This window comes from Argopecten irradians, unplaced genomic scaffold (genome assembly GCF_041381155.1).
Source record: "Argopecten irradians isolate NY unplaced genomic scaffold, Ai_NY scaffold_0455, whole genome shotgun sequence".
In the NCBI taxonomy this organism is placed as follows: Eukaryota; Metazoa; Mollusca; class Bivalvia; order Pectinida; family Pectinidae; genus Argopecten; species Argopecten irradians.
The window spans coordinates 1-10,001 of NW_027187922.1; the positions used below are offsets into that span (position 1 = coordinate 1).

The following is a 10,001-nucleotide window of genomic DNA, read 5'->3' on the forward strand; positions in this document are numbered from 1 at the left end:
TACCTTTACCCGAGTCAATAGGTCATGAACGTTTAACAAATGCAACCCATAAACACTAGGATAATGAAAGTATTATTAGACAAGAACATGCGGCCTAAAGTAAACACACTACTGTAAGAGAGCAATTTTAGTGTTCTGACAAAAAAATCTTTACTACCGTGCTAGGGATCGCAGACAAGACACCGGACACTAGATAATGAGTGTAATGGCGTTATACGGTAAGCGAGTTTTGAAAAAAATCATTTCACATACATTTCACTACAGTGGTCTTTTCCTGCATATCACAGTAAAACCAACTAATCTTATGTTTATTAGAAATGATTTGTTTTCCGAAATATGTGCAAATTTTAATGTACTCTTATACTGAATTATCCCCTTTAGTAAATATGTATATAGTTTTCCATTTTTGTCAGTTAGTGTATTTTGTATTAGATTTTTTTTTAAATCTCTGATAGTTATGTTGTGCTGTATACTGAGCAAATTATTTGGCTTGCTGATTTTTTCTTTATTAATCTATGAAAAGGATTGCTGAAAAAGTCCTGCGAAAATCTTCATATGACTTCCAATGCCTTATAAAATAGGTAAAAATGTAAAATTTTTGTTTTATGCCCTATTATTTTTAATGGAAACTTCCTCAGAAATCACTTTTAGATTACAATAACAAATTTAAATAAATTGTAGACCCAATATGGCTTCATGTCTGACCGTATTCGTCTCATTTATTTCGCTCTACTAAAATGTTACAATAAATGATTTAATAATTGTGTATGTCTACAAATTTAAACCAATGCATTCAAAATAACTGTAAATTTCAGAAATGTTAGTAAGCTTATGGTGATAAAGCTAACCATATAAAAAGCATTATCTTGATTCAAGAGTTATAAAAAACTTAGTAAACTTGGACACATATTGTAGTGTTGAAATATCTACAAAGTAGATCAGACAGTCTCATTCAAGAATTTATGTTTCAGTTTTCCTAGTTTGCTCCCGTTTTATTTTCCAATCAATTCACCTACCTGTGAGTTTTCCAATTTATCCCCGAGATTCGTGTAGACGTTTCGCCTTATTCCCCTCGTTCTGATCCACATTTATGTTTGTCATATTACTGAGTTATTATTAAATTGTTTTCATCAAAATTTTTTACATCTGCGGTGACTGTCATCTTTGAAATATATTGAAACTTAAAGATTAATACATAAACTTGTTTTAATTCGATAAATCAAATAATGAAACTTTTACAATGAAATACACACATGACTTAACAAAAAATAAAAAAAAAAAAAAAACGGAGTGCACCTAAACATGTAAAATTTTATAAATGATTGTTAATAAATAAGAAAAAAAATAAGATCCCGTAAAAAGAACAAAAACTTAAGTGCGGAATTCAGTAGAATTTACTTTTTTCTAAGGGTTTAAAATAATAACGATGGAGATGTAATTATTGATGATTTTGAGTGATTACTAAATATTTTCATTAATTACAAAATGACCTCTTGTGATAGAAAGGATAGAGGAACTTGCAGCTGAAAACAAAGAAACTGAAAGGTAAACCAGTGAATGTTTTAAGTCAATAAAGCAATTTTATCTGAACTTCAGTAAAATAATAAATCACTTTACAATTTAACTTTATTGGAATATGAAGGAACTATATATTCCATATTGATTTTTTATCAAACAGCATTTTAGGTCCACCAGAGACAAAACATAAAGTGACGTCATTTTGATTGATTAGACCTTTCGTCGTTTGTCATACGGATTCCCGTTTTCCGCGTTGCATCATGTGGCGTATTTTAAAAAAAACTGCTTACGTTTCATAAAAATTCTGCACAAAGATATAAGAAACTTAGTTACAAGAATTATCAGCTTTTTTAACACTGAACAAATGACTCCCTAATTAGCTCTAAGATCCCGAGAAGCGGAATGATAGGCCCCCCACTATATATGATCAGTGATTTTTGTTAACCTTGTGGCCTCATGTTTTCCTATTAAAGAGAAAAAGTCAGTATGAGAACATAAAGGAAACATTGGCACAGACTGACCTGCTTTAGAGGTTAAGCCAAACCGAGGTCAACATATTTAAAGTTTACAAAAAAAAAACATCAAAAAATGAAATGAACATTAATGACTTTGATATATCACTTACGTATTTCAAAATGGCAACACAAACTTCTTTTACGAGAACAAATGGAAATCTTGCAGTTTGAAAAACAAAGAACTGAAAGGTAAATTATTGAATGAGTTAATAGAATAATCAAGGTTTATCTTCGCATTCCATTTATTGAGATCTAAAGAGACTATCTGTTCCATATGAATTTTATCAGACGAGCATTTAGGTCATTTGAGACCTAAATGCAGTAAGTGACCTAATTACATATCGCGGGGTCGTTTTATGTTTCCCGCCGTCGTCTAAATTACTGTGCGTTGGTTAATTTATCTACTGCGCGCCAGACGACAAAACCGCGGCATGAATCTTCACTGTTAACATAGTTTTTACGCAGGGGAATCCTGCATTTGGTTGGTGTTAAAACATCCTCTTAGGGCCATTAATATACATTTTCGTATATTATTATTGTTTTTAATAAAAAAACTTTTAATTTTTGTTTCGCAAAGATAGTGGGCCTTTAAAGTTCTTCTCAATATCGAAGGCCACTATATATTATGATCAACGATTTCCTAAACTTGTGGCCTCATGTTATCCCGAGAAGAAATGTCAGTAAAGTAAACATTGGGACAGACTATCTGCAAACTGAATGAGAGGTTAAGCCAAAAGAGGTCAACAAATCAAAGTTCCTAACTAAAATACAAATATCAATTTCATTACAGAACGGACGTAAAATCTTGGAGTTGAAAAACAAAGAACTGAAAGGTAAATCATTGAACGAGTTAATAAAGCCATCAAATTTTATCTTCGTATTTCATTTTCTGAAATGCCCAATATTTTAGAAACTCTTTTTAAACATCGTGTGGCTCACCTACTTTAACCATCACCGCCATGTTCATTTGTTTTTCGGAACACTTCTCGATTTTACCGATAAGCACAACACTACATAATTTGCATACTGCAGTAACGATAAGTAAAATCGAGAAGTATTCTGAGAAGTAGGTGAGCTACACGATGTTTAAATAGAGTTTCTACAAAGTATGGGTCATGACACCTCCAAAGGAGATTGTGGATGAACACAGTTATGGATACTGTTTACCGCCACAAGCGTAGATTTTGTGCTTTTGGCTTGGTTTTTGAGTTACCATTAGAGGCGAGACGACAATTCGACCGGACAGGGAAATGTCTACCTAGCATATTTTTCGTAAATTTCCCGATTTTTCAAGCCATAACTTCGTCAATACTTGGCCAATTGTGTGTTCATCAAGCACTCACTGGAAAGATAAATTATTTCTCTTTAAGGTAAGATATGCGTCAATGGTGTATATAGCCCATTTATTAAAATAATCACGGTTTTTTTAAAAATAGGTCCGTTTTTCTCGACCGCCGAGTTCATACCCTTGATACTATAATATATATATGTATACTGATGGTTAAAAATTTCGTGCCAGGTCCCTGTGAATTTAACAGCTAATGCTGTTTTTCAAATATTGAAAAAACTTTTCTTCTGAAAACTAAACACATTTTTTTCCCTTAACTTTCAGCTTAATTCCAATCACACACAAAGGTCCAACAAAAGAGAGGTAAATGAATAATATACCTGTAATTAAATTTCAAAGATCAAACTAAAGAAATGCCAAATGAGCTCTAGAAGATTCAGCGTTTTATGCAATAACAATGACACCAGCCATTTAAATCCAATTAACATGATATCAAATATCTATTTAGTATAGTATTTTCCTGTGTATTGTCTATGGGTTATATTTTATCATGAAGTGATGCCTAACGTGGATTATAAACCGATGCTGGCTAAATATGTGAACTAATGCCTTTAAAACAACGCTGCTACACCTTGCTAGATATTTTTATGGAAACCCGCAATTAAATAACTAATAAGGTCACTACTACTGCCAGTACAAGTTACTTTGAAATTTGAAATATGATATACATTTACTTCCCTTGGGCTATATCGCAGTACAGGTAATACACAGTAGGTTACATCCAGATGCAATGACATACACATGTTTTATAACTTGATGACCATTATTGCTAATAAGTCTATTTTCAGACTGTGAATTAGCAAGTCAAAGTGTTGGATTTCATGTATCCCTATCAACTACCACGGCCTTTGGTGACCATCAGATCGTAGTGTTTGACACTATTGTAACTAACGTTGGTAACGGTTATGACTCCAGACACGGCCATTTCACTGCCCCCGCATCAGGTCTATACGCCTTCGCTATCACTATCCTGTGCCATGCAAGCGAGTCACCTGTCCATGCCGCCATCATCAGAGATTGTGAGATGGTGGGCAATGCCCACTCAAACGTTGACAATTATGACAGTGGGAGTACGACTCCAAGCTGGGCATATGGTTTGGGTAGAAAACTATCATGACCACCCAGGATACCAGCTATACGGTAATGACGAAAGTACATTCTCTGGAGTCCTTATCTGGCCTTATTAAAGACGTTCGCACCATCCGTTAGGGTTTTGTTGTTTATTCTGAGCCAGCATTATTCTTTTTTTGTGTGTGATAATTATGTTCATTTTCGCGTCTGTCATAAGTTTGATACTGGAGGTTGAGACAGTCTACACTATTGTATACCAACATTTCTCGACAACTAACTTTAATTTTTTTACGCCCAATGTCTTTTTAACGGCGATATCATTTCACGATTTGCAATTAAAAAACTTTATTAGGCTTGAAAAATTTGCGCGGTCATTTATGTTCGCCAATTCTGATTGACCGTGAAATACTCAAAATGTTATTGCACGTGACAAAATGGAATGAAATCTGCCTTCTGATGGATTGACGCTATTGATATAATGATAAATCACTATCATTCCTCCTGCATCAAATAGTGAAGGATTTTTTTTAATTAGAGTAAAATTATAAGGTTTTATAGTAAAAAATATGTGGTACTTTTCTTATTTTCACTCAATATTGACCAATCATTCACAATGAAAATATCATTTTGGCGGGAATACTTTTTTTTGAAATATCAAGACAAAACATAATATTACGTGCATCTTTCTTATTAATTTTTTCATTTTAAATTGTTGGAGCATAAATGTTGGATAAGATAATTTTCTGTTGTTTTTCATCCACATTGATGGTACTGGTATTAGTTGGCCTATGTAATAGATATAATCTCATGAGATGGAAACGTTGAATTTGTTTAAATCGTGCTTTGCACTCGTGAGAAATTTCAAAGATTCCAACCACACTCGATGAAATAAAACTGTTATTCATCAAGAAACATGGAATATCCTCTATGTATCCAATGTATCTGATATCGATAACTGACAATTAAAACGATATAATAACAAGAAAGCAAGCAAACAATCAGTAAGATAAAGGGAGGTAATTGAAGACGTAACCAGTTTAGATAAATGAGGAATAAAGGATGCTACTTTGCTAAATATCGGTTTCATTATTTTGCAATATAACTGAATAGTAGTTGGACTGTTTGCTACGTTACATTTTGTTGGTTTCTAGTAACCAGAATATCAACATTTTTTAAGTTCAAAGATTTATCATGACATGATATCAAGAAATTGAACGATAGACTCAAAAGCAGGGTGCAATCATAAAGAGAAGAGACATTGAACAAGGTACTGTGGATAAAATGCTGGGTGTCGGGATTGTACAGAGATGTATGAATAATTAATCCGCTCTCGCCAACTCGAAGACAGAAAGATAATATTTTGAGTTATCCGAGTATTCGAGTACGAATTACTTAAATATGGAATGAAGTTTCATTAGAACATACAAAATACTTCGAATTTAAAATACAGCAGAGTAATCGAGTTTTCCCTATTTGTTTTAACGATACTCGACTGTATATATGTAGATTACTCTGGCAAATTAAGTATTGCTTTGTTTTTTGTTTTTTGGTGGTTTTTTTTATTTGTTTGTTTGTTTGTTTTTTTTTATTTGACAAAACATAAGATTAAAAGCTAAATTTTGTTCGAATGAAATTACGATAACATTTTTTATTTAAAGTGAATGCGTTCATTGGCCTTCCAAAAGTCTTTACATTTCAAAATGTCGGTTAATTTCTGCTTACCTTGCCCAGTTCCCAGTTTAGACCATTCTAATAAATGGGAAAGCACCGTGTAAATTTCTTTGAAAATGAGGCTGTGTGGAAATGTCAACATGGGCATAGCCAGCTGGGAGGACGTTTTAGGATTCCTATAATATAAATTAATTTCGTCGCATGTAGATCAATTTGACGGGGAAATTTTGTTTTTCTGTTTCAAAAGAAATAATACTGGATATATTAACACAATTTTTACCGAATTTATCCTTCCTGTGCCCTACAAATAGGCAATTTGTTTTCTTTTTCACATGATACTTACTCTAAAGTGTGTGAGCTTATCTTAAGATTAAACCTGTTTTCAGAGAGTCAATCGGACCCGGGGGATATACAACTTATTAAGTATACATGTCGTCCATAAAAGTATTACAGATGTTCTTTATTATTCACTGTGACTGTCCTGGTTACCTGTAACAGTGACGTAACCAAGGAAACGCTCTCGTCTCTTCAGCAGTATGTTTGTGCACTTCAGGCCGCCTTTCAGCGTCAGAATGGTAAGCTATTAACACTTTTATTCCATTGTGTAAGGATTCGTATCATGACGTTAATATACTATGCTAACTAATTTCTAAAATGCATTATTTAATTGATACACTGACGAGTCTATTTATGTACTTGAATTTAGTACCATTCGAAAATTTGATTATTTTTATTGCATATTCGCATCTGAAAATCTAAATGGCGTATTTTAAAGTATTAATTTCTGAAATGCCCAATATAATTAGCAGTAAGATTTAATCAAATATACATCCATGCATGTTTACAGACTTCTGGTGGTACATAAAAAAATAAACATCACAGAAACAATGAATATTATTGCATTTTAATTATTTGTTTCTAAAACATTCTTTCCTTCAATAGTTTACATGAAAAACATGAAAGTAATTTCATTGAAAGAAGAACACAACAAGTGAAGCAGTCATCAGAGTGTTAATTTATCCTTAGGGTATCACTTTAGTTGAAGAGAAAATAGGAAAGCCTGTATAAGCAATTTTCATTATGAGAAATAAGATATTTGATCTTTAGCAATGGTCGATCCTGTATCGTAGCTGGCGTCGCATGTTAATTCGATATCAATTTCACAGTGATGTCAAATCCGATGATAATACTAAGATAAAGATCGTTTAATTGTAGTGTTACTGACTAATCAAATTGATTGACAAACATTTTTACTTTATGAGGATGTAGAATTTATCCTTTTTTAGTCTTTCAGTTCATTGCTATCAAATTGGTTGACGTTTCTAGTTGAATGTGAATTAAACGATTATCTTAAATACACTTATTATATATTTGTAACATTTGCTTCATAATGAACATCAACAACAAACTACATGGTAACACAAAAATTTTCAATTTTACAAACTACATAAAATCCTTTAAACTTGATCATCTGGCCAAAGCATTAAAATGTAGTCTATTGTTTTGCATTATTAAATTGTATTGAAGATGTAATAACAAAAATAGATATGTTTAACATCTTTCTAACTTAATGAACCAAAATTACAAAACGGTATTCATCTATTTACCTTTTTTATTCTATCTTATTTTCCAGATCAGTTGCAAGTCAAATTCAAGATCCGGCAAAAAGCTAAAAAAACAAAGAAACCATTCAAAAACTCAGTGATCATATTAAAAAAAGTATGATGAATGCATTTTGCAGATTAAGGGTTCATGTTTCAATCGTCTTTTAATGAGAAATTAAATCGTGATGAAAGTAATATACAACATTCTCAAATGCAGAGCTATTTTTAATAATATATATTTTTTAATCTGTAATTTACTTATGTATGAAACAAATGGAATGCCTTTTACATAGTTCAACAAAATACGTGTATTATCGGATGTAGCACCACCTCTACTACAACTTATTACAATTATTGTGTTATTATTTATGTTTAGCTACAAACGATGGAACTGCCAATTATAACATTGTGTTTTATGCGAACATGTTCCCTGATGTGGCCCTTGGCGATCACCAGATTGTTGTGTTTGTCACTATTGTAACAAACGATGGTAACGGTTATGGCCCCTATCAAGGTCACTTCACTGCCCCCGTAACAGGTCTATACGCCTTCTCCGTGACCGTAACGTGAGTTGGAAGTGAGGCCGAACTCCATGTTGCCATAGTTAAGGACGGTAAAATAATAGGTGTCATATTCGCAAACGGTAATCATTATGATAATGGGAGCAAACTCGTGGTTGTGCGGCTTCAGGCTGGGCAGGTGGGATGGGTGGAGCACGATTTTGACCCATCAGGAAACAAAATACAAGGCGCTGCCTATAGTCCTTTTTCTGGTTTCCTTATCCAAGCTTATTAAAGATGATTGCTTCATCGATCACGTGTTTTTATTTTATGTAACCATCATTTCAAGATATTCCAGTCCTACTTGGCTATTTCTGTGTAAGAGCAAGTTGTCATCCTTATTTTTACGTTAATCATTTGAAGTGGCTTGAATGGAAAAAAAACACAAAACACAACAAAGATAAATCTGATTCTGTTACATCGTAAAATACAGTTAGAATTATTGATCATGTGAGTGCTTTAACACTTAGACATGAATCCGGCTTCAAGGTGGCACATTAATAAAATAAAACATATCTTGCAAAGTTTTTTTTTATTGTAATGATTTATTATCATATAAATATATTTAGATAGCCAGTGTAATTTAAGGATATGCCAAATTTTATTGTGGTGACATAAGCGGTATAGAAAAAAGCGATCTACATTGTGTCAAATGAGATTTATACATGCGATCTAAAGATAAACATCAAATGCATTCCGATTTCACTTATACCTACATTCAATTCGGTTAAAGTGTTGGAATCATAATTTGATATCTATTATAAATAACAAACGCCATTTTTATTTTGGAATATTGTACTTGAAATTATTGACTTTTGAGTTAAAGCAAATTTTGTTCATGGGATAAAGATTTATCACCACACAATACTAACAGTTAATCAGTTATTTCATATCTCACGGGAGATAAGAACTTCTAGCGTAAAACATTATCGTTTTTGCAGTGCAACAAATAGTGAGAATTTTCTTCTATGAAATTTTCCACAACATAATTGACTATCCAAAACATTATTTTTATACCAGTGAGATTGGAAAAGCTACATTCGAGTCGCAGGCAGCCATATTATAGCATACCAGATTTACATCCAATTTTATGATACTCAGGAGGACGCCCATTGGCGTTGCGACTGATATAATTTTAAAATAATAGAAAGAGGCTTATATAAAATTTGGTTAGGATATTTTGATGGAATTAATCAGTAAGGTAGCAGTATAAAATGGACACAAGATTTCCGCTATGACAAGGAGACTAATAGAATATTTTCCTACCTATGAGGGTGTGACAACAAAATCACAACCTTGGGGGGTAATTCATGAACGTCCAACCCGAGGCTTGACTTCAGGTTCAAAAAGTTAGCACGCGCAATCTGTCATACCCTAGAGGTTGACAGAGAAATCTCCCACCGCTAAAAACGGTGACAAATCAGTGAATGGTGGGAGAAAACGTAAACAAACCGCAGCCTCCCAATCGCAATACATTTTTCTGACACTGTTTTCAAATATTACGCAGGAAATCTTACTCATGTTTGGTGTTGTAACCTCACCTTAGTCCATCGGTATATATTTTCTTATGTTATTAATATTTTTAAGAAATGGTTATGTTTTAAAGGTAGTGGGTCTTTTAATTGAAATATTCTATACCAGCATTGAGGAAGTATAGGATCATGAGAAAACACTATGAGGCAATAGTAACCGATCCGATAAGTTATAATGGGCT

At 32.8% G+C, this 10,001-nt stretch overlaps 1 protein-coding gene across 1 annotated transcript; it reads left to right on the forward strand.

Annotated features, from left to right (window-relative positions):
• Positions 1 to 4,169: 4,169 nt before the first annotated feature.
• Positions 4,170 to 8,297, forward strand: LOC138312749 (uncharacterized; the record flags this gene model as incomplete). The annotated part of the gene is made up of 2 exons (XM_069253515.1): positions 4,170 to 4,475; positions 8,104 to 8,297. Coding segments are annotated over 2 exons (500 nt in total), but the record flags the coding sequence as incomplete, so codon positions are not given.
• Between the last annotated feature and the right edge of the window lie 1,704 nt (positions 8,298 to 10,001).